We start from the raw sequence: 26,044 nt of genomic DNA on the forward strand, positions 1-26,044 counted from the left end.
ATCCAAGAGCGACTTTTCAGTTGTAGTTTGGTCAAAGACCCTAATCCACAGATCCTTACGTCTTTATTAAAATGTGGCATGTTGCTGTGAAGATTAAAAACCAGTGCTGAAGGTCAAGCAATCATTATTTCAGCAGCTGCAAGTTCCAAAGGAGTGTGCAACACTTTTAAATACTTCAGCTTTAAAAGCTTTTCTTGTGTAGCAAATTTAAATATGACTAATAATAGAATTGGGATTTAAAGGCCTTTTAATCACCTTTCATATCTCTTTTAGAAATGGTTCACTTACTTCCCAAAGCCAGTGGACCACAGGTTAAAAAAATAAGATCAATTAACCAATTAATCATTGCTCTAACTCTATTAACTGTTCCTCATCCTTTACATATCTATATAGATTGCATATATATAATGTCTATATGTATATACACATACATCAGATAGAGAAGATAAATTTGCTTTCTAACCAGAGAGTTAGCTCTAGCCCAACTACACTGCTGCCCATTGTGTTTCCTACAGTGAGATTGGCGGCCATTTGGATCAGGCGCTGTGCGTGCATGGTCAGCTTTCTGTGATACAACAGAAGTCATCAAACTAAACTCAATCCCTGTGTAAATCCTCCCAGTGGGATGGAGAGTCAGGACATATGGAATTGCATTCATTTACTCTCATGACTGGAAAACTTCAGGGGCAGAACTACATCTGGTATCAATTGGTAGATCTCGTGGTTTTTTTTTAAAATGCTGCTCTGTTTTTTATGCTATAATGAAAGCAATGTATGTTCTAAAACTTACAAATGCAGATATTACTTTTCCCCCCAATAAAAGTGTTTTTAAAGAGAGGACTGTAAAGAGAGGACATTATTTTAAACTATATTACACATGCTAGGAAAATGGCCTTTTAATTCAGTTTATCAGAGGTGGAAAATTAAACACATTGTATTTGCCATTCACAGCCCCACAGTCTCCTCCTGGGATTACTAAAAATGGCATCAAGTGTCACATCTGACCCAGCCACTCAGCAGTCTTGAAAGCAAAGTACATGACTACCATTGTCCAGCAGCTATCACTTCCCAGATCCAGGTCTGGCATTTAGGTTATCTTAATAGCTATTGTTTAGCAGACAACAAAAGGAATCACCTTTTACTTCACCAGATAGTCCTGGAAAAAACCTCAGAAGTCACAAAAAGAACAGCTGCAAGGAAACAGAAAAGGAGACCTCCCCTTATTGTAATAAGGAAACAGAGACATCACGTCTACCCTTAAAGCTTGCATATTTATTGAACAAATCCTACTAAAATAGCTAAAATACACTGGGTACTTGTAGTGCATTATTAAAGATCACATTGTTACAAAAGCCTGCATTTTCAGCAGTACACAAATGTAACTATACATAAATGCCACAACTGCTGAATATTACTTCTTGCTCTATATACAGCACAGTAGACATATCTAATCTATTGGAAAATAAAATGCACAAGAAAAGGGATACAGAACGTGGGGAAAGGAAAGAAATCTAGGAAATGCAGTGCATGCATTGGTATTTAACAGTCAGAAGCTAAAACAGTTCAGAACAAGGCCTGCCCTGTAAAAGGAAGAGCTAAAAGACAGTTATATAAAAAATTAAGGTGGGCTTTCAGACTTTGTCTAACACAACAACACTCCATGAGTAGATGATACTGTTTAGTTTTGTGTTTTGTGTTGTTTTGTATTGATAGTAGTCTGGGAGCAAGAACAAAAATGTAAAGTCCACATGTTGACAGTACCATGGAAACGTACTCTTCCCCTTTAGGACTTCTCCTCCCAGAAATTCACTGTGTTTTTCTTACTATATCCCCTATGTTATGGATTTGAAGAGGACATTAAAACTTGTCCCTTCTTTAAAAAAAGCCTTTTTTTTTAAAAAAAAAAGACAAAAATCAAAGAGATTTCGAAAGGTTGCTGGAAAATTATTGCTCGTCTTTCTCCATTAGGTGGATAGGAGTCAGAAAGGAGATTTTACGTAAATTACAGTTTTGTGATTGCTCCCACTATAACTGCATGTTTGTGAGTGGACCCTGACAGGGAATCAGTTCCTCGCTTGTACACTATAAGTAGTTACTCACCTACAGCACTGAATAAGAAAGCCACACTGAAGACACAAGTAAACAAGTCAGTCCAGTCTAAAGAATAACATTCAGAAAAACAAAGTACCAACACCTTCTCAGAACATGGAAATAAAAAATAACTCCATCAGAGCTACCTTGCCAAGGAGCATATTTAAAGTCCAAAATAGCACCATTCATCAGTGTCTCAAATCCCGTGGCAGCATCACAATCACTTACCACAAGGAAACCATGAGTTTCATACTACTTCTATACATCAAAAGAGTACATGGATAAAATATAGATATACAGACAATCGATGAAAATAAACTACTAGGCTTGTTACATCTAAATGAAAAAAAAGGGGGACTCTCAGCCTCTGCAACAAGCAGTTTGGGATGGTGGAAATGGAGAGAGCAGTTTACCGATTGCATGTGAGCAGTGGAGTTTGAGTAGTGGAAGACATTGCTGTGGTAGAACTAGGCCTGAGGGCCCACCTGTAATGTTTGTAAACATGGATTCACAGTGTGAAATTCTGAGAGCTTTCGCTTGAGTCAGAATGTTAAAAACTATTTTTTATGGTACACGTTTGTCCACTGTTATTCTCTAAAGCAAGGCTCAGAGTCCCATAGTTTCTTCTTACACTTGATGATTTACACAGAAACAATTCCCGATATATGACACCATGACCTCATCAAACCCATACACCATATGTAATACAAATGGAGAAATCATGATTAAAAAGAGTAGAGGTAATTGATTTTGGTGAAATGGTGTCCATAGCCATTTACTGGAACCAGGCATGCCCCTTCTGCCTCACTTTTCTTCTTGCGATTTACTTCCTTCGAGATGGGGAGACTTCCCTGCGGAGAGGAAAAAACGGTATTAGCTGTGCTTCGTGAAGTCTCCTTAGGGGAATCCTCCCTTTTCCTCTCCTAAGGTTTCCACAGTTCCCTAGCTTTGGTTCAGAAGTAAAAAACTACTAAATATGGCTGAATCAACTATAAACACTAATGCCACAGGATGCAAGCAGCATCCGAGGAAAACTCTTCAGTTGGGGATGAATGAACGTGCCCCAGCACCCAAAATGAAGAATTGCTGAGCCAACAACTGTCCTCCCCTGCTGAACTGGGGAATATGGACATTTGTTGCAGCTGGTGAGACCCCAACCACCCCAGCAGTTACAGGAGAAGCAGCTATGGAGTGATAACCCTTTCTGCAGCTCACCACCAGTTGCACATTCTTACGCTATTTCTCAAAATTATTTTTCTCACTCCTGCCAAACCAAGCCATTTCTGTGCCTTTCGTAATAGATGGGATAGCTCAGGTGCACCTGCAGGTGCTGTGTGTGCAGTAGTTCTGGCATATAAATATGGCTGAAAAATGAGCAATTACCCGTTCTGCACGCATGAAGTACAGAAAACACAGTGTCTCAGTGTCATGAATGCAAAACTCATGGCCACAAATTGACAGATGGCACTGAGCTCCTTTGAAAATATAACTCAGTACCAACTTGGGTAATCAAAAAACTAATGTTAATGGTATTATCTACCAATAAATTAATTTGTTTGCTTGCTTTTTTTTTAACCCCCAAGCTCCATTTTATGGGTCCACTCCGCTTTCAACATAAAAGTGCATCTTAATTACGAAAGATCATGTAATAAAAGAGAACCTTTTACAGCTTAGATCACTCATCTTTTAAACACCTTACAGCTTAAGTAGGTAGCATACACTAATAAGTGACTTTCCTGTAGTATTTCATTGAAAAGAGCACTCTAAAGACACTGTAGTGTGTTACATGTCTCTGGACAAGTAAGGAGATGGTGTAACACCACATCAGCCAGTTGCCGCAGATAGGTTTTTGTTAACCATACTTAACCATTCACTGGCTGAAGTCTATGCCTATTCAGCAAAGTATTTAAATATATGTTTCAGTTTAAGCCTCAGAAGGAATCCTAATGGCTAAGCACATGCTTAAAGTACTTTTCTGATGCTATGTCACTATGGGATCTTAAACAAAAATAATTTGTTTAGCTAGTAATATACCATAAATTATGGAAAAAAAATCTGTGGGTTTTGTGTTCCAGTGGTCAGAATTGTAAAGGTGTTTCATTGCTTTTATTGCTTGACATGTTTGTCGTATAATCAGATTGCTTTTAGTTTTTTTAAGAAATTGAAGCTATCTTCTCCAAGTTCAATTTTTCTGATGTGAGAGTTGTGAATTTCTGAATTAGGAATTAAACACACAGCAGTCTCACCACTACCAAGAAAGTGCAGTTTTCAGCAATTTTCCTTTACTGGCTTTTCAAAGCCATAATTTTCACTGGAATGTCCATATTTGCTACATTTACTTGTGCTGGGAAGGAAGCCACCCCATGGCTCTCCCACTGTCTTTATGATAATGCATATTTATCATAAAATAAATTATGCTTTTGGGTAGAAAAACTCCCCCTGGGGTTCTGCACTGCAGAAAGCCAGGAGCAGTTTTCAGGCTGAACACAGAGCAAAATCCTTTCCTAGGGGCAAATGGTTCCCTCTCCCTCCGGGGCATCAGAAATGGAGAAACTGAGCAGACTTTGATAAGTACATACACAGAAGGGCTCTGCAAGCCAGGACAAAAGTAGGAATAGAAACACACCTTGTCTTTGCTAGAGCCAAACTGGGGATTTTGCAAGAGACAATTTCAGAATGAAAAAATAATGTTTAGATTTTAATGACTGCACAAACATGTTTCCTCACAGGCCTCTAGAAAATTCCATCCTTGTGATATTTTTTTTGCTTTTTTGTTGACTAAATTTGCTACTTGTGTATCATTACAGGATATGAGAAGAAAACTAGAAACTTACACATGCAAACAGACACACCACACAGACCAAAGGTCTGGGCAAATTTCCAAAAGCATTGTGTTGGGCAGTTCCTTTTCAGCTGTGAAAACAATCTCAGTCCTGAAATTCTGCCATACAATCATAAGATAAAAAGTCCCACATTACCCTTCCAGGTCTGGAAATAAATTGTCTTTAAGAAATGTATCCTTTTATATTTGTTGGTTGCATGAAAACATAAAAAGCACTTTCATCTGAAATAAGAGTTTCAAAAAAATCTATTAATTTTGCTTTATTCTTTCAGTAGTTCAAGCTGTTCAGCATGGAGTAGATAAAACTGTTGACCTGAAGGACTGAGCACTTTCGCAGTCTTCTTCAGCAATTTACCCTGATTAATTTTGTAAGATGGGTGAAAAAAATTAGGTTCCAAAGACACCCAGTTTCTGTTAAGGCTGATACTCTGCTGGAAGCTAGACTGTGTGCAGCTAATATTCAAGTTGCTTTTGAAGATCAATTGTGAAATAAAATTTGGAGCTAGTTCTAAAAACTGTCCCTTGTAAGCATATGCCAAATATCTTTTGAAGAATTACATAAAGGCTAGAAAAAAATGCATCGTATTTAAAAAGCAGGAATGCAATCACTTTAAAGGAAAAAAAGTATGACATTTTTGACTAGTTGAAAAACAATTATCTCTTTTGATAAACTTTTTTTTTAAGCTAAGTACAGCATAAAAACATCGGTATTCATAAATCCAGTATAATGCAGCATTGTTACTAACTATGCTGCACATAGTTCACAGCTTCATTCCTGTGTTTCAGGAGCAACTTTGCATAATGATGAATGACAATTTACTAAAAGCTGCTAACTTAAAATTTTGAATAAAAAATCATCTAGTTAACATACAGTTGATTCATAAAATTAGCAAATTTATTTTTGTCCATATATAGCACATTCATTGTAATCTGGCATTGCTATCAGACTACTCAGCTGAACTTTTGAAATACTTCAAATGTTAAGAATGGCAGTACTGCCGTATCTGTTAATGTAACGATTGGCATGCTGGCACATGAGTCTGCAAATAGCAGACTGCAAATAGCCCAGGTATAAATTTTAGAAGCTCCTTTATAAAGAAAAAGTGTGGAAAATATAGTGTTATCCAGATGAAATAGCAGAGTTTTGTTAACAGGGAGCTGGAGTCTAGATAATAATTGAAACTTAATCAAAACAATTTTCCATGTGCTCTCTGCTTTACTTACCTGCCATTTTTTTTGCCAGATTTTGAGTCACTAATGAAAGGGAATATGAAAATAAAACATGTACATTCTGTGGTTCTGAGTAACTGTTGTATTTTCCTACTCAAATTTCATATCCAGTTTCACATTTATGAAACCAGCAACAGTAACAGAACAAAATCTTATGAATCTTGTCTGACAAGCCACATCTTCTGCACTTATGTTGGGATACTTCTTGTCAAATTGAGATGAAAACTGCCATGCTTTGTATGCTTGTTACTCAAGACAGGTAAAGCACAAGCAGAAAACAACAGAAAAACAACACCACCTCTTTCTTCTTCCTGCATTATCATTGACCTTCTCAACTGCATTGCTGTGAGAGAATTGTCAAAATCAAGCATTCAAAACTCAGATGTCAAGCTTGTAAAATCATGAGACAGGCTTAAGAAATAAGAGCTCTTGAAAATGAGTATGTTTTCTTTCTGGTATGGTGCCAGCAAGAGTCCATGTTTTCTGCAAGCCTGAAGGCTGAAAACATCATTTTAAAATGAAAGCTGAAATCCTCAGTTAACTGCCTGGCTCAAGGAGCCAAGGCTTTAAGAAAAACAGAATAACATGAAACTCGTGATGAAATCATGAGAGCTGGCTACTTTCTTGAAGCAGTCATAAAATAAAATCCATTGAACTTTCAGTGTTTTTTTTATTTCAGAAAACTTTCATCTTAGTAAATTGTTTATTAGATGAAAAAAATTACATAAGTAACTTTACCTTTTGAAATCCCCCATCCCCGCGGCTGGTTGGAAAGATTTTCTGGCTTACCCCAATCGTTAACCTTGGTTGACAAACCTGTAGTGACATAAATATATACAATTTCTTACTAACAAAGAGAGATTCATTAAATGCAATCAAATGGTGTTCATGTGGCAGACTGCATTACTAAAACTGAGAGTCTAATGTCAGTTGAGCTTGGCCCAGAGACCTAGCTCCATTTTATGCTCAGTACATATTTTTGAGTACCCATGACAACAAGATTTGTCCCTAGAGTATTTCAACTATATTGTTTATGGCAATCTGCATTCAACAGGCTTTTTAAAAAGAGCATAGGACGGATTTTTTAAAAATCTCTTTAAGAAATTCTGTGTACGAGGATGTCCGTACTAATAAACTCACTGAGGATACTGTGAGACCACATGCCCATTTTCTTCTGCCAGAAGTCACTGGCAAAGGACCCTTTAATGAAGATTATTACCTTCACTGATTACTGCAGGAGACAAGGGCAACACACCTTTGATAATCCTTTCACAATGAACTGTGAACTAGAACATACTACTTTCTAAGATCATTGACACAGCTATAATACTGGGTTAGCACCCTGTATTTTGGACATGAAAGGAATTCCAACACATTATAAAAGGCATACGATAAAATAGCTGGCAGCACGATTTAATGGTTAAGGTACTGGCCTATGACTGCTATAGGAAAATTTTAGTATGGAAAATGGCTAAGTTCCAAAGCCAGCCACTGACTACGGTAGGAAGCTAGAGTGAATAAATGCCAGGCTAATACACCCCAGTTACAGTAACTCTGAGCTGGAAACCTCCTGTGCTTCAGTTTCTCAACTTCAGGATGAAGATCAGAGCATTTCTTCATCTCGTTCTCATTAAACACTGAAGTGTCAGGTACTAGTTGCGTATGACACTGAAGATCTTAAATTTGTTTTCCTCCTGGGCCTTTTTGGGTTTTGTGAATTGAACTCTTTCTGCACAATGCCTGAATGTCAAACTGTTAATGTTTTGAGCTGAACGTCATAAATTACGCCATTCAAACTTGTTTGCACTTTGGGAATCAAAATTTGCCTTGCCACTTAAATTCCTGGTGGACTGGCTTTACTCACCTGCTTACTATTGTAATTATATCGAAACCTGAGGAATGTTATCATTTCTGTGGAGTTCCATGTTGACTATTAGTTGTCACAACTGGACTAGATGTAGCTTGGAGAAATTATCAGAAGGTTACTTGGATCATCTTTCTAAGAGAAAATCCTGAACTCTACTATAAAGTAGGAAACAGAGGAGGGAAATTTAAAACACAAAGCCTAAGGCAGTGCCTGCTGTGGTACTCTCTCCCATGATTTTCCACAGCACAAACCACAGTGCTTTCTACTGATTAAAGCATCAGATTTTATTTTGTATTTTAGATTACTATATGATCTCAGACAAGCCGGTTAAGCTCTCTGGGTATGGCTGACATAGCATAACTAATACACAGGACAGGGCACTCTGTTAATGTTCACATTGAATATATGAGACACTTGAATGAAAGATACCAAGCAACCCCTGAGCTCTCCTGTTGCCATTTATAATCACTGATTACCCGTCCTGCAACTATGCCTTGATTTTATTGTGTAGTCATATTCTTTGTATGAAGACTCATGGTGGGAAACAGCAATAGCAGTTCAGCTCTACCACAGTGCATGCGTGCTCAAACCAACAAAGTATACAAAAATGTGTACTTTCCTACAGGAGGAAGGAATAAGCATCAGAATACAGTATTCCTCATTATGATGAATATGAGCTTCTATATTTTCCATGGATTCTGAGATGTATTCAGGTTAGCCTATAGGCCTTGTCATCCCTATTAATAATTTAATAGGAACAAAATAAGCACCTGCAGTTAAATGACAAAGAAAGGATCCTCAAATTCCTAAGAACTTAGAGGCACTGCAGTCTGAGGGTGGATTTGGGGAATGGCGCAGGAGGAAAAAGGTGTAAATTGTAAAATATACTCACAACTACGTTCCAGGGATAAAAAAACAAAACCTCACAAAAACCCAGCACCACCACCACCACCAAAAAACCCTACACAATCCCCCAGCTATCTTTCACAGTCATTTTCTGTGGAGAAAAAAACTCAGTAATGTCCTATTTTCTTAATATCTCTTCAAAAACAACTACTGTGGCCAATATTGGTAGATAATAATTACGTGGACCTACTCCACATACAGTAACTATTCTGCTATAACTGTACCAAAGTTCTGAATGGGCAGCCAAAGGACTTTACTATGTGCTTTGTGAGTAATGCTGAAAGGCTGGGGAATCATGGTTTGGATCTTGGCTAAGTGGGGAAAGATTCTGGAATGGACAAAAGATGCCAGTGTAGAAAAGTCCACTCAGGACTTACTACAATCCACCAGGAGAAAAAAAAAAAAAAAAAAAGGAAAAAAAAAAGGATGTCTTGCCATGCTACATGCTTTATAAAATGCAGAAACTACTTAATGTTCAACTCCACTGATAACTAGGGTGTTAGAAAAACACAGCAAGAACTTTCAATTAGAGCAGCTCAAAACAACTGATATTAGTGTTGCAAAATGAGCTATAGAGAGAGAAAAAGTGCAAAGCAATGCTGCATTACAGAGTAGGATGTAAGGTTTACAACATTCCAGCTGTAAGCATGAAGCAAACACTTCTAAATAAATGCTTCCATTGATACACACCATATTTTCATTTCTTAGTACTTCCCGTGTGACTATTATGCGAGTACAGGCTTGGCATAAATAACCAAAGTATCAGGATTAAGAATAGAATTTCTGAACTTTAGGATGGACTGAAAACTAAAGTTACTGCAAATCCATACAATGCGTAACAGTTGTATGCTGATTCAAATTGACAGTCTCAGTATTTGATAATCATTAGGAAAAAAACAAGCTAGTAAACTTAATCCATAAATCACCAGAGTGGATCACCCCTGAACATCTGACTAACAACATTACTGCCCTTGGAAGCCTGCCTTCCTGGCAGAACATGTGATACACAAAACCATTCCCTCCCACTTTGAGAAGTCAGGGGAAAAGAAACCCACTGATCTGGGAAGTGCTGTCTGAGACACTGTTCTACACCAACAACCAATTCTGCCTGAAACATCGAGGCCATCTTGAAATAGGGAATTATGATCTATGAAGAATATGTTTTCAATTCTTTAGCCTCTGTTCTCTTGAAAATATACAAATAATAAAAATTAAGACTAAAAATCAGAAAAAGCAAAGGTGGGGGAAACCAAATGCCCAGTGTATTTACCGGCTCTTACAGCATCCAGACTCCAGAACTACTTACTGCTACTTTTTTAATTTCAAAACCAGAAGGATTTCTGGAGTAGACTCTTCTTTTCTCCTCAGCCCAACAAACCAAGAAACTTGTTTTTTGGTATTGTGAAGGATCTGTTTAACCAGCATTTCAAAACTTTGATGCCATTTCTTCCATTTTAAGCCATGTCCTCTTTAAGAGCAATAATAGAGGAGCACAAACTTTTGCCCAGCTTTAAAACAGATACACAAAATAATTTTAACAGAGCTGGACTAAATCTACTGTATCAGTCACATCAAAACGCTGAAATTAATTTCTTGTTACCCATTCTTCCTTCCTACTCACTAAGAACATCTTTCAAACATTCAGATACATCCATCAACAAGAAAAAAAAAACAGATTTAAGGCATGCTAAACTTAGTAAAAGGAGCACACTCCTGTTAAGGTTTTTATACTTAAGAAACAAGCAAGAAAGCCCCCGGAGTTACAATTCTATCTCTTTTTTTTTTCATGTGGACCACAACTGAATTCCTGTTCATCAAGTCTCATTCAAGACTTACAGGAGTTGAATTCAACTGCAGTCTGGATTTCCAAACTACAAGCTTAATGAAGAAGACCAACTGCTCTGAGTACATCAGCAACCACCTTTTGAGAAGTTTCAGATAACTTCTTTGTCATATAAACCAGTTCTGTGGGGAGGGAAAAATGAAAACAGAAAGGAAATCATGACAAGTACTCTAGAAATTCACAGTTCCAAATAAAAGGTGACCACCTCTAGTGATTCTTCACTAGCCTACCTATGAGAGGAAAAAAGAAAAATGAAAGAAAGAGGAAAAGCTGTACTATATGGATTAGCAGTCTAAGAGAAGACACAAACGGCCATGAGCTGAGGAACAGGGGAGTGAAATGATAAGAGGTATGTGTTGAAGAGAAGGAAAGAAAGGGGCATGCTCTTCTCCTCCGCAGCACTAAAACTACACTTGTGCAGTTGTGAGGACCGAGGACCCCGGGAGTCTGCAGTGCCTAACTCAGAGCAGAAAGCAGCCGTGCTCTCCTGGGAATGGGCCACATAGCCAGAAAGGAACACTGCTCCTCATTTCTGTACCTATATTTCTTTAAAATAGTTCAGGGATTTTTCACCATCATTGCTCTGCATTGCAATGACACAAAACATTATTTTATTATTATTAATATTAATAAGTATTAAGGTTCCTAGAGGAAAAGTTGTACGTTATTTCCTTTGAGGCTGGTCTCAGCATCACTGAAAGCATTGTAGCAGGTTTTCTTTCCAAATTGAGTCCTGATGCACTTTCTTTTGAAAAAAAAAAACAAAACCCAAAAACATAGTTGCCTGCTAAGTTGAAACAGTTATAACTTTGCAGGGTTTTTTTTTAAAGTTTCTTAGTTACCAGCTGGTTTGAGCTGTAGTGACTTTTCCCAGCACATTCTACCATGTGCTTCTCAATCCCCCAAATGCTTCCCACTGCAGTAGTAAGTTCACTTTCTAACCAAAGCCCACCATCACAATCCAGATGCATAAACAGAAAATCTTAGTGCACCACTGCTTGAACACCACATAAATAATCCTGTTAAAAAAAACTAATTCATTTCAAACAAAGCTGGAAGGAAAGTTTGTGCTAGAATCAATACATTTACTTCAGTACAAGTGGTAAACTAATGCTCCCATCTGCAGTAGTTTATTTTTAACACTGCGAGAGGAACATTATGAAAGCATATAATATTAATGCCCACCATGTTCCAAACCTAGCACACAGGATTTAATACATACAGCAACTGTCAGGTGAATGGCTGCTGCTTCCCAAGAGTTTAGCTGGGTGGCAGTCTGCTATCAATCAGCTTTGTCTTCCGAATCTTCTGGAGAGGGCAATGATAGGGCTACACCAAGAGTGCTCATCATTACTCCTTATTTCAAAAAGTCAGTGAAGTTTTGATGAACCTTTGTTACATTGCAGAAGCTGTACTCACAATCAAATGGGATGCTGCTGTTGTGATAGGCTGACTCTGAAACAGGCTCAGTGAGGAAGCTTTCGCTATTGAAACATCAGAAACCGCAATCTGCCCAAGATAAAATGCAACTTAATTACCTTAGCTTAATTATTTAAAAATATGGTGAACATGTGGTTTAGCAGGTATAAGGCCTGCCAATTTTGTGATCTTGATTGCTTTTATTGCATGGCTCTGTATCACAAGTCTGAGCCTCTAGTTGAGGTACAGCCAGAGTTATCCCCAATAACCTGTCTTCCCATTTTCAGTATACTGTCAGGGCAGAAGGTTTTCCATCACTCCTGCTTTCCACCACAGCTTTATCAGTGCCATGAACATACAAAAATCAGTGGTGGGAAAAAAAACATTTACAATCATTTCACTTGGTTAATTCCACACAGCAGATAAAGGGAGATAAATGGTTTGAAAGAACTGATGAAGAATTACATGATCATTGTCCTTGTGGCTGGGAGGTGCTCCAAGTGGCCCACCTGTTTGGTGAGACTTTACCTGCCATTACAGTAAGAATTAATACATTGCAGTATATCAGCAGAACATGGCAGGACAACTGCACACCTGAACTTGCCTTTGACTTCTGGCATTCAGCATCCTTTGCTGGCTCTCCCTTTTCATGGGGAAGATATTACTGCTGCTCTTTATTCCTCCCCATCTGATGACTCAAACTCACAACCACATAGAGATGAAAAAGCCTAAATGAGACAAGTATGCTTTTCCTTGCATCCCCCTCTCCACACTGCACATGAATTAGCAAGTTTATTCATTAGGGTTTTTTTGCAGTCCTTGTTTATCACTTCTTCAATTTCTGTCAGTTTCACAGAATAGGATGTCATCTGCTCCTTCCCCACACAACATAAGGAAGTGACCTTGGAAGTAGTTTTTCTAGAATTGAAGTACAAAACTTCTCATATAAACCCATCTTCATGCGTTGTTTCTTTCATTGTTCTTAAAGCTTCTATTCTCCAGGTTACACTGAAGTGTCTGCTCCTATGTAATCTCCTACCTTGGCTCATCTGTACCAGCTTCTTCAAGGAATTCACTCCTGTCCTCATCTATACTATATAGGTTGCATCTTTTATATATGTACTTACAGAATCCCATGACATATATAAGAAAATTATCTAAGTGACCGTGCAAAATTTGCTAAAACATGCTTTTAAGACTAATGGGCTCTACTGCTGCAGAGACCCTTGCTGCAGGAAAGGATACTGGTAGATACAAAACACTTGGAGCAGGCACATTTTTCCAGTAGGTCTCTTATACAACTACTGGCCTCCAAAACTGAGCAAGCATGGTGTTGAGGAGGGGGAAAAGACAAGCTAATCCAGCTTGGGTATATAGTCAGCACACTCCGGCCAAATTCTTTAGCTGGTAAGAACCCTCAACAGAAACTTCAGCTGTCTTCTGGCATACATGATTGAATGAGGTTAGTTACAGAAAACTTTCTTTTGCCCTGGAGAGGAATCCTCCCCACACCACCTGAGTGCAATGCAATTTTTAGGCAGAAAGATCAGTTTGCACTTTTCTGCACTAGTCAGGATCAATGTAACTTGTGTGCCACAAGTGCTCTCATGCTGCTTTTTTACTTCATTAATATGCAAAACCCATTGCAAAGCTTCGTTAATATCTACCACGCATATGAAGAGTAAGAGAAAAAGAAAACAAGTGGCATGTTGTGGACAGTGTCATAAATGCTCATCCAACTTCTTAATTCATTAATTTAACAAAGATACTCATTACCAGAGTATCACACTCCTTGAAAGGAAAAGAAATGCAATTATTCCAGAACAATAATTAAAGAAACAAATGTATAGTATATGGAAATTTCCATTAACCAATGAAATGGCTGCAAACTACTTTATTCCACCAGTAAATTTCTGTGCATGGACTCTGAAACTATAAAACATTATAGAAATCAAAATAACCAAACAAGCCCTCCAGAAAACCAAAGTCAAACCCCAGTGCAACCCAGTACCTTTTCCACTTCATTTTGTCTGCCTCTGCACTACAATGGTAGCTCTTATTATTTTACTAAACATGCACACACAGAAAAACAACAGTAACAAGACTGAGAATTAAAATGGCATTTGAGTTTTCAGTCAACTACACAGGAGTTTGTAATTTGCTCTTCAAGTGCAATGGGAAGTTTAATTAGTAACCATTTTTATCTACACCTAATGGTAACTGCAGAACACAGGCAGAAGCGAGTCTCTTGTTACAAAGTCAGCTGAATGCCCAGCATGGTGGGAAAATTCGGGACCAAAGGCTGCACAGTTAAGTTCTTCAGTAGTTTCATACCCAACACTGACAAATTACTGGAGCAAGAGGAGGAAGAAAAGCAGCATGGTCATAGGCTGACCAAAAAGTCTGTTTAGCCCAGTCTCCTTGCTCTACTGAGTTTTGATTTTAAGGGAAAGACCAGCAAGAGCAGGGGCCAGCAGGGGAATCCTGAAGAAAGAATAAGAACGGAGACAGCCCAGAGTAATGCTACTCCTGTGTGCTCTCCCAGTTCCTTCCTTCCAGTTTTGGGGTATACAAAATATATTCACCAAGCTGAATCCCAAAACATGTTTAATTTTTTAATTTCCTATAAATTTTCTAAATTAATGGCCTTAATACTGTAACTTATAGAAGACTTAATACACTGCTTTGGACAAAACCTGTTTTGTTTGTTTGTTTAATTTTGTTTAAATTTCTCACACATACCAGAAAGATGACCAGAAATCCAACAAGCGATGTTGTTCTCCAAGTTGCAGCAAGCTCACTGCCTCTGCCGACTGTTTTCCTTCAGAGCCCAGCCACAAAAGCCTTTCCCTTCACGAGATACCAGCCTCTTGCCCAACCAGAATGTTTCAGGCAAGTATTAAAAGCCCCAGTGGTACTCTTGGAAATGGGAGACAGAACCACATTGTACAGCCAGTACTTACCTCATTAAAAGAGATGTAATGCCCAGAGCTGATGATATTCTAACAGGTGTCTGAAAGCATTATGGTACATTTTACCTGCCGTCACCATATTACCAGCATCTACTACCATTTAGTGTAGCTTAACTGCTACTCCAAACACAAAACCACAAACTGTATCAAGTATGTTCTGTAGGCTGAAAGTAATAAAATATCCATGGGTTCTGGGACTCATCTAATGAGGAGACACACAGGAAAAGAACTTTTCCTGCCAAGTATTGTTTCTGGGTTTTGTTCATACTGCCTTATTTAATTACTTAGCTGAGAAATTAAGGGTAAGGACATTTACCAATATCTCCATAGGTTTTTCTTCTGCCAGCAGGAATAGAGTTATTTAAACTCATACTCTTTCATGATGGAGATTTATCACTGATATAGTCATCTTTCTTAACAATCTTTTTGAGTAGCTCTATGATGTCAGTGTATGCCTTCTAAACATCAGTGCTGTAAGAATTCAAGAGCCCTTCCTGATAATGTACCTATTAAGCCAAGGCCTATATCACCTTCAGTAAGAAGACACACATTTAACTTTTTTCAACTTACTCCCACACAGGTATGCTACGCTAGTAGACAGACAATAAGGTTAGTGTTAACAAAATTAATTCAGAAACATTTTTTCCTGCAGGATGAGAAAACACTATGTGTTCTGAGGGTGGTTTTTTTTTAAATGCAGTATTTACAGAAGGAAGAATCACTAATCCTCCCAGGAACATCTACATAGGGATTCATTCAGTAGTGCTACCGTGAATTTGCCAGACCAGCAGCGTAAATTGAATTTCATGTAACACTCAAACAATGATTCATAGTATCACTCTACATTAAACATTTGAAAAGAACATTTTTGCACCTTTCCAGATTGCATCCTCAACCAATACGGTTTAATGAGGTGAATAAATATTTGAAATAAAAACAAAATACAAATATTTTAAAATATTTTTATTAAAATATCCTGTCCTAGTCAATGATACTAACTGAATTATGTTTATGAAGTTGTTCTAAGGCTATTAAGTGTGGTCCCTCTTCCCTCTCTTCAGCCATATACATAAGGATCAGAGCTCAGGTGTGGGGCAGCAGTATTCCGATACAAAACAAGAGGAAAGATTGTTGGTGAAGGCTTTAGACCCCAAGACTTAAAACAACGTGTATATTAATTCTTATTTCTGATTTTCCAATGTTTCGCCCTTTGTGAAAAAAGTTCAGTAAAGATTTGTCCTGGACAAAGTATTATGTAAGCCTCCAATTCCATGTATCAACACAGTTCTGTTCAGATAAAGTACGCTGGTGCATAGTTACTAAATTTTAGCACCCACAGCATGCATGTTTGTGACTGGGTAGAAACACATATATACAAAGCTTTTGTCTTTTAATGTGCACATGAACTGTACCACAGAAATATCTACAGTATCTATAGCTTTGGACAAAAATTACTGTTTTTTAAACCCCACTTCAAATTTTTCTAGCCATACTCAAGTAAAGGATTTTTTTTCTGCACAGTTGAATAGCTGACTTGACAGAAGTATTGCAAAAAGTGAGTTTGTATTTCTATTTATTTATTTTGTAAGCTGGAAAGGCTTTAATTCTCCCTAAGTTTTCAGGAATTAAGTAGCATTTGTTGAGCAATTGCACCCAATGTCTTCTTCATGTATAAGCGTAATAAAAAAGCACAATATACACATTCAGACGGCCAAAACTGCTTAGCTTTCATCCCTCTTAATTACTTCTCTTGACCAAATTCTGCCCATACACATGAACAGAAGAGGACCTGATATAGTCCTGAAGCTCCTATGCAGTTCTAAACTACGATAAAGGAGATCTGTGTTTCAGTTCCAGACTTGCTAACAATCAACAAAGTAGTATGAGTTTTCTCATGCCAGACCAGGAGCTGCATTTGTCCAGTGTGTATCTAGTATTAGGCTGGACATAATGTCTCACCCTAGTATCTTGTTCTTCTTATTCCTCAGAGCCTATAAAAAGTTCAAAATGACACCTGCCTCTGCCAGACCAATCCCAGGCTCCCTTCTCCACAGATAATCCTCAAGTTATGAACAGTTGTTCCAACTAAGGTGAAGTCATTTTATAGACACAGAAAATTACAGAATGTGTAAAGATATCTGCATATAACTCACTGGAAAAAGGTTTGTAATGGCTAAACTGGGATGAAATCTTAAATATAAGCTTTGCCTCATAAATATCCTCACCTAACTTAAATGATGTTACACATTTCCCTATGAACTGCAAAAAAAAAGAAATGGGATCATGATTTTTTTTCTCTTCAACCAAATGCAGGTTGTCATTTCTTTCTCTCTGACTTAATGAAGAAAATCTTCTCCCCTGACAGTTTTCTCTCTGAAAGGCCATCATCCCATTTTTCTCTTTTTTCCCCAAGTTAGACTATAGAATGCAGAGAAGGCAAATGACAGAATAACATCAAAACTGATCCAGTTCAGGCAAGGATACGCTACAGGAAGTGCTCAGCCCAAATGACCTCCTTCCGGGGCCTTTTTGTGTTGGGATGACACAGCTATACTGTACAACACCTGGCCTAGAGATTCCACACCACTAATGCTTAAGAAGAAAGCCATCTAATCATTCTAAGTCAGAAGTAAATTAAGGAGCTGCTCTAGAATATCTTTTATTTATTTTCAGGTAGGTCAAAATTAAATTACTAAGGATGTATCTGTTTACTGATGTACACTTTTATTGGTGTTATTAAATTCCTTAGCATCTGCACTGCAAACTCAGAACTGAAGTCCAGAAATGAACTGCAATGTGGGCAGGGGAAAAGGACACACCTGAGTGCTTTAGAAGCAAACAGACAGACCACTTTGTCAAGTGCCTAAAATACCTGTTTGATTTCTTTCTTAAAAACAAACATTTACCATTAAAAAAGAGCCTTTCCTGGTTTTGCTAAAAGTCTTCTTTGAGGTCACGGAACACTGGAATTAAGACTTCCTTACTCTCACTCTTCTGACAAGATGCTTTTTTGCAATGATTGGATCACATACGCCAAACAAATTTTAAAAATGAATCTTTCTTTTTCCTTTTTAGTTAGAAGCCTTTTTCTTTCTTAATTAGCACTAAAATCTAAATTTGTATTTTATGACATACAGCATTTTCCATGAAGGTGCTATACAGAAATTCTAGGTTTTCAAATTAAAATCACCCCAGAACTTTATACATTGCAAATAAATATAAAAGGTTCCTTCTTCCTTTAGGGGGTCACAAATTATACACAAGTAAGGACAGATCCTCAAATGGCAGGTGTTCTTGTGTAAGATGGCTCAAAATGTCCATGAGTTAAAATTACAAGAGGAATAGAAAGTACATTCTTCTGCCTTTCTATTTCTTTTAGATTATTGATGATGATATTATTATACAGATCCAAGAAAGATTAATTAACCAGGTAGGAGGAAATCATAATTCCAAGTCTAGGAAAAGGAGAAGTAGCATTGAAAACTAATCTGTGAAGTTACTTGCTTTTACTTGTAAGCAGTTTTAAGAAATATTTTATGAAACAAGAACATTAAAAAACTAAGGTGGTAAGACAGTGAAGTTAAACCAAGAATTCATTTGTTCTCACTCAACAAGTTTATTCTGGTCACTCTTAATTTTACTGTAAGCTTGGCTAAATAATTAATGAACATTCAGTTTAGCAAAGGAATAAGCAGGCCACTTTTCCCCATTTTTTAAGGTTTAGTTCAGCCTGGTGAAATGTAACAGCTAAATTTTCGCTGACCAGTGAGAGCAGAATAGTGCCTTTGCACATACTGCTATATTGAAAACAAAGTAAAGCACTTTTACAATCATGTATGTCAGTGTAGAAAGTGTGGATATGTAAAGAAGAATTTTTCCTGCAAATCAGAATGGCCAAGGACACACTTGCAATAAATACAAGAAATATGCAAAGACAAGTGCGTCCACTACTGCAAAGAAAGTATGTCAGTGGTCTGATTTAAAATTAACATTCGGTGTTACTGGGCCAGAAATGAAACAAAGGGGAAAAAAAAGGTGGTGGTAGGGAAAGAGATTCTGCCAAGTATGACATCTTAAGCAACCTTGCAAGTTGGGGCAAAACCTAGTCTTTCTTACATTGAAATTCTGATCAACAGTCACCAAAAAGTGGAATTAGGCCTTTTTATAACAAATAAAAAACTTTTCAAAAACAGACAAATGAGAGTTTTGTTTATGTTACACTGCAAAACACACAATAGGACTAGACAGGTGGGTAACTACATTTTATTTTCTGCATTTGGAAAGTTCTAAGTTGTATTTTATATTCTGGCCCGGAAACCGGCTTCACAAAACTGATTTCATTGACTACTACAGGAACCTTGCTAGATTTATAGAACCATCTGCTGGTAAAAATCAGTGGCTATTTTATGCCTAACTAAATTTAAAATAATCTTTTGTTCCATAGATAGGCATATATTGCACATAACAGCCTGCACACCATCTAAAAATGTGGGCTGATTGTCACCTTGGTGTTGGTAGGAAAACAGTTGCCTTATCCAATATTCCACAGTTGTGTGAACAAAATGTATTTTAACATGATTTCTATTCACAGTTTAAGTGAATCATTTCCCTTTTAATTCCCCACCCCCAACTATTCATGTATACACAGATGAGCAAAGCACTTTGATGAAAGTAGTTTCCAGAATAGTCTAAAACTCCAGAATTTGCAAGTTTATTTTTGCAGATAGGAATGATATAAAACAAGGAGCCAAAAAGAAAAAAAGCCTTTATATATATATAACAGATTACATATTTGCTTATTTTAAACATCCTTTGATCATCCCTCCTCCCCCAAATCAAAACAACCCCAAAGAACCAGACAAGGATAATATAATTAATGCAATTAGTTTAACCCAATCTTAATAAAACTATGTCCCTGAGAACCTCACACTTTTGAAAATACTCTGTGCCAATGTACACCCTATGGAATGCTACTTCAGACAAGCTATTGCCCCATACAAATTAACAGATTTTTTGACCATATTATCGTGTAGCATGCAAAAATATATCACATTTCTGTCAGTACATGTATTTAGGCATGCTTCAGTGATAGCTGCATCTTCAATCAAGAATGCTATATGACTACACAACATCTAAACTAATTCTGCCTACTTTATATACTTTTTGTGCAAAACCAATTTTCTTTGCCCTGTTGATTCTGAGACAGTCCTTCTTGGAGAACACCATATTTAGATAATATTTAGATGTATAATGTTTCTTTAAAGTTAGGTATTTGTCAACAGTAGTATCTCAGAGTACAACAAATGGGCTTTAATCGGCAAAAATACAAACACAACGCTGAAGGAAATGGGTCATTGTTGAATATTGTTCAATAAATACATTTCAACTAAGTGCCTGTAAGTTCAGTTACACTGAGGCCTAAATATTTTTTCTGGAACAGATGTGTATCACAAAGAAAGGCTAACCTTCAGAAAAAATTACCAAATAATAAGAGAATTTAATGGGCATCTTATGTACTTCCCTGACAGGCTAACATTAAATCTGCTTCACTTACTAAGTGCAATGACCTATTTCTTCTTTTGGGGAGGAAGTTGGTGGGGCTGAAATTATTGGATATTGTTTTGTCTGCCTGTATTCCTACATGTGTTATGATGTGTGTTTTTCATAGTAACCTAAACACTGCTTGTTTCAATTAAATAAGCCTTACTGCACAAAGAGGGATTTCAGATTTTTATTCAAAAAATGCAAGAAAATCAAAGATCCAACATACGGAGGTTTTCAGAGTACATCAGTCATTGTAAGGCAAATCCCCATAAGCTCAAACAGTACGTCTTATGAAGGTCATATTTATAAACAAGTATTGGGGATGGGGAAAGAAGGTTTGTATTTATACAAAAAATTATTCTTTGCTAAAGCAACTAAGTCTTACCATTTTTAGATTCTGTTAAGTCTTGCGATTGCAGTTTCTCTCAAGTAGCACAAGGAGAACAATCTGAAAACAATTTAAAAAAATAAAATATGAAAAAAAAGTAATTCCACCATCGCAGTATTTAATAGGTATTTTTTGCCAGCATAACAGTGGGTGAGCCAAGTAGAAGCTTCAGTGGTCAAGATTAAAGTAATGCAAATTATTCTAACCACATGTATGCTTATATATCCTGTGTCTCTGCACTTCACTGGTCTGTAGGCTTAAATATAGGACAAAGGAATCCCTGGTACCTGGATTTGCAGAACCCTATGCTATTCTTAGCACTTGGTACATCTCTGAAGAGCACTATACCTACTAGTTAACACGCCTAAAAATCAGTGAAGAGGACCAAAAACCGTCACCCTATGCTTACTGTAAAGGTGGTCCATTGTTCCCAGGCACACTATGAAGTGTGTTTTTTTGCAATCAAGAAACAAGTATAACAGTGTCAGGCTTTCAGAATGTAATGGCCCAGAGAGTAGGTATTTTTGGAAATGGTACTGCATTACATAACCTCCAGTTTTTTCTCTCTCTCTATTCCACACACCCCCCTATTTTAAATAGGGAGAGAAAAAAAAAAAAGAGAGGAGGTCCTACCTCATTTAATGGTACCTTAAATTACCAGTCTCCTAACTGACTGAATTTGTGGCATATCTCCTTTACCGGTTTTCATATAGTGACAAAAATGAAAGTTCTCTTCTATTGATTATATACTTCTTACCTATAGTGTGTATGTATGAAATGTAATTAGGTATGAGTCATATGATTACACACAAGCACACACATACATACTGGATTTAAAACTGCAAACTCATATATCTATAAATGTACACAGAAACGTTTGAAAGAAAGCACATCACCAAATGTTCACCAAAATACGTTTGGTTTTGTTTGGTTTTTTCCTCAAAAGAACCACCCAAAATTTAACTGCTGCACATGCAAAAATGCAGAAGGCTGTTGCAAGAATGACTGCTTTCTAAAAATAAACCCCAGCAGCCTGAGAGGAATCCAGTGTCAGGGCGGAGAAGAGGGAGATTCGTTTTATAAGGCAGAAGAGACAAAAAAACCAGTCCTAGAGCTTTGCATGCATGCTAAAAAAGCTAAGTACATTAGGTTCGAAAATGCATTTTGGTGTTTGTGGAGGGCAAAAGCGAAAAAAGGAAACCGTTTTAGAAAACCACTTCTCATCTTCCCTTGCATGTGTGCAGAAAAATCCCCAGCCTAGAAATTCAGCTTTAAAGCATAAAGACAAAGCGTTAAATACATATACTGCACGTTTTCTCATCTTCTTTAAGAAAGCCTGTTTGGAAACGTGAACCGAGAGGGGGAAAAGCAAGCTGCAGCAAAGTCCAGCTAAGGACAAAAGGAAATGAAAAGAAACAAAGACAGAGAGAGAGGATTAATTTAAAAAAAATAAAATTCTGTGGATTGGAATTGCATATACTTACAGACAAAAGCCCCCGCTCCCTGCTCACTTTCTGTCCTTTCTACATGATCTGAAACACAAATGTGGATTAAAAAAGGGCAGCATGCTACAGAAGGGAATTTATAGTTGGGGGAGTGGAGAGAGGGTAGGGGGTGTGGGGAAGAATGACTGCACCTCTTCCAAAGTGCAGCCTTGGAGAAAAAAGAAAAAGGGGTGGGGGTGGCTAGGGGAAAGTCTCTCTCCCCCCCCTCTCAGGCTGGATTTTGGTTGCCAGCGCTGGTTATATTGAACAATGAGCTAATTCTGATGGTAGCTGGCTGGCTGCCAGCTCTCCCCCCTCCCCGCCCGTCCCCTCCTTACACACTCCCCCCGCCTGCCCGCCCGCTCCCGCCCGCCTCCCCCCGCCCGCTGCTGCAGCGCCAGACTGCTTAGTCTGCAATAATCCGCAGCCCCGCGTCCCCCCGCTGTCTGGGAGCCAGGGCAGCGACCGCCCCGCCGCCGGCAGCGCTCCGCCGGACAGCGCCGGGGGCGGGCGGGGGAGGGGGCTGTGGCGGCGCCCACCCGAGGCGCGGGGCAGCCGCCGCCCGCGGCGCTGAGGGAGCGGGCAGCCGTTAGTTAGCCGTTAGTTAGTCGGTAGCCGTCAGTTAGCCGTTAGCCGTTGGCGCGCGGCCGTTGGTGTTCCCGCGCGGCGCCGCCCCGCGCGCCCCCCTCGCAGCAGCGCGGCGCGGGGCCTGGGCGGCGGCCAGGCCCGGAGCGGGGCCAAGGCGCGGCACAGCGCGGGGGGGCGGGGGAGGGAGCAGCGGCAGCAAAGGGCATCTGAGGAGAAGGGGAGGGAGATGGAGGCAGCCGCCCGCCGTTTCGCCTCGCCTGCGCCTGTCTGGGAGGGAAGAAAATGGTGGGCGGGGAGGAGGGGGCGCCGCGCCGTGACACGGGCAGGCAGGGGCCGCGGAGGGTACCGTCCGGGGCTCGCTCACCCGGCGAGTTGCCCGCCGTGGGTGCGCCGGTGCGCGGCGGGGAGGGCGGCGGGCCGCCGCGCCAACGGGGAAGCGCGTTTCTCCGGGCGCTGAGGAGCGCCGCGGGAGAGCGCGGGGCGGCCCGCGGACAGCGGGAGTCGCGGACCTCCGCGGGACGGCGTGAGGGCAGAGCGGCCGGCGGCCGCGGCCGCTCAGGTGAAGGCGGGCCCCGCACCAGGGCTGGCTCAGGCCCCGCCTGGGGGCATATGAGGCGGTGACACAGCGTGGACGGAGCACGGCTCGTCCCGCAGTGCAGGCATGCACAGGCGCTGCAAGCGCAGCCTCTGTGGCCCACGTGTGCCCCCAGGACGGGCAGAGAGACAGCACAGCGGTATCCCGCTGGCGATCTGTGCCGGGTCAAGCACGGTCTGTCAGGGAGGGGTCCCACGAGCTTTGCAGGAGCAATGTCAGTTCATACCTTATCGTAAGTGGCCCCAGTTCTGAGCGTAGGAGCATAGAACAAGGGATGGAAACAGCCAAGTGAAGCGCAACGTCGCGGCGCAAAAGACTACACGAAGGCACCAGGAGAAATAGAGAGGTGTAGACAAAGCACGTTGATGAAGAGTGAGAGAGACGGCATGCTGCTGCACAGTGTCTTTTCCCTAAAATGCTACACAGGGATACATGGCTGAAAAATAGAAAAACAAGTGGTAAGAAGCAAGGTTGCCCTGCAGCATGTCTAGCTACCTTACTCAAGGCTAGCATATCTGAGGCAAGAGTTGTTAAAATGGTATGAAATCATACATGCTGCAGGCTACCAGAATCACAGAATCAATCAGGTTGGCCTAGGTTTTGGGCAACTGACCTTGTTTTTCAAATCCACTTTTATTTAACTCCCCATGAAACTGCATTTTTTTTCTGTGGCCCACATAGGATTTCCATTTGTTGAGTAGAATCAGCTTGCTAGCATGTCTCTGCACCTTCCTGATCAGCTACTGTGTCTCTGGGAGCGCTTTGCAAGCCTGTCAGCTTATGGAAAATTTGGCAGCTGGAAGGGAGAAATGTGAGACATCAGCAGCCCCTGATATTTAAACTCCTGGTAAGCTATGATAGTGATTCTAACTTTAGTGCATTTAGGTCATTAGCCTCAGAAATACATAGTTACTACTGTTGGTGTCTTCTCCTGCCTGCCTCCTCCACAGGTTGTCACCGATCAGCTGTTAGGACTAAAGCACATTAGAGGTTGTACATTTAAACTCTATCTTTAGACAGTGGAGGAGCATTATTCCAACCTTATGCTAAACAACAAATACTGGCCTAGTGCAGATAGCAGCCCTTCACGGCACATACTCAAGTAAGAGCAATTGCTTCCCTTTGGCTTAGGTGCATCTTCTGACCTGGGGAGTATCTGTCCTAGCTGGTGAAGTGTTGGAGATTCACCACTTGCAGAGATTTGACACTGGGGAACGAAATTAGATACCAAAGACCTAAGTGTGTGGGAGGTGGGAAGCTTGCATTAATGAAGTCCTTAACAAGCTGAAGTGGACAATGCTGTCACCCAACACTAAGGGGACAGGTGGGTTCTTTTAGGGATTGTTGGCAGAATGGCGATGGTGCTAAATTGTAGTTACAATTAAAGCTTTATATTCTTAACAGGGTATTATGATTTATTTTAAGAATGGCACAAGATTTTTACAAGCAAAATCAATATAGTACAGTCTATAAGTAGAGTAATACAGAATTTATGATACAACTTATAATTTCTCATCACCTAGATCCTAACTTAACTTATGACTCTTAATCACCTGGTCCCTCTGCAGATCAGGTCAGACCTTAATACATGGTTTGCTGTATTGACATAACAGTTATAACCTAGACTCAAAAATCATATAAAAGAATATGGGTCCGTCAGTCCTCGGAGGAAGCAGAGGACGGTAGAGGTGTCCCTGGCCATCGGAGGGTCCTGGGTCTCACTGTCCAGCAGCAGCTCCAGCCCAGGTTCCCCACTGAGGACTCATAACAGCTTGATTTTATGGACAGTGTTGTGGGTGCTGTTACGCTTCCCTGTTCTGTGATGGGGTCACCACCACCACCGGGTTCGCTGGGTGCCTGGGACCCTCAAGGCCGGCAAGAAAGGGAGTGATCGCCCTTGGTGCCCAGGAACCTTGAGGCCAGTAGGAAGGGGAAGCAGAAATCTGTTTGGTTTGTCTACTTGGTGCACTGGACCTTCAGTGACTGATAATGAGGGGAAGAGCACGAATATGGGACCACCTCAGTCACAGAGCATGGCTGCTTGCCTTATAAAATGGCATTAGTTATGCTAACTACATTAGCAGGGGTCGGGAGCAGGGGGTACTGGTCACAAATGCTGAAGTGGGCTGAACATGCCAAAGCTAGCATAAAGCATGTTGGATGTTATGTGCACTTCCTGTAAAGTGGGGAGGAGAGATATGGGCTCCCAGCTAGAGCTGTGGTGTCTTTCTCCCTCCCCTGCTGCCTCAGAACCCTGTGTGCCCACCTTCTGTAG

General features: G+C 39.7%; 1 protein-coding gene across 3 annotated transcripts; it reads right to left on the reverse strand.

Moving 5' to 3' along the window:
• Positions 1-1,252: 1,252 nt before the first annotated feature.
• Positions 1,253-24,446, reverse strand: NREP (neuronal regeneration related protein). Of its 3 annotated transcripts, XM_068423877.1 has the most exons (6): positions 24,383-24,446; positions 23,996-24,205; positions 22,587-22,634; positions 21,100-21,162; positions 6,902-6,979; positions 1,253-2,942 (listed from the first exon to the last, which is right to left on the reverse strand). In XM_068423877.1, exons 4-6 carry the CDS (start codon positions 21,100-21,102, stop codon positions 2,817-2,819), a joined length of 207 nt encoding a protein of 68 aa, XP_068279978.1. In that variant the 5' UTR covers positions 21,103-21,162; positions 22,587-22,634; positions 23,996-24,205; positions 24,383-24,446; the 3' UTR covers positions 1,253-2,816. The 3 variants fall into 3 exon arrangements, with proteins under 3 accessions (XP_068279978.1, XP_068279979.1, XP_068279977.1); XM_068423878.1 differs by lacking the exons at positions 23,996-24,205; positions 24,383-24,446 and adding an exon at positions 23,126-23,213; XM_068423876.1 differs by lacking the exons at positions 23,996-24,205; positions 24,383-24,446 and adding an exon at positions 22,739-22,870.
• Positions 24,447-26,044: the final 1,598 nt, after the last annotated feature.

Source organism: Nyctibius grandis, chromosome Z (genome assembly GCF_013368605.1).
Source record: "Nyctibius grandis isolate bNycGra1 chromosome Z, bNycGra1.pri, whole genome shotgun sequence".
Taxonomy (NCBI): Eukaryota; Metazoa; Chordata; class Aves; order Nyctibiiformes; family Nyctibiidae; genus Nyctibius; species Nyctibius grandis.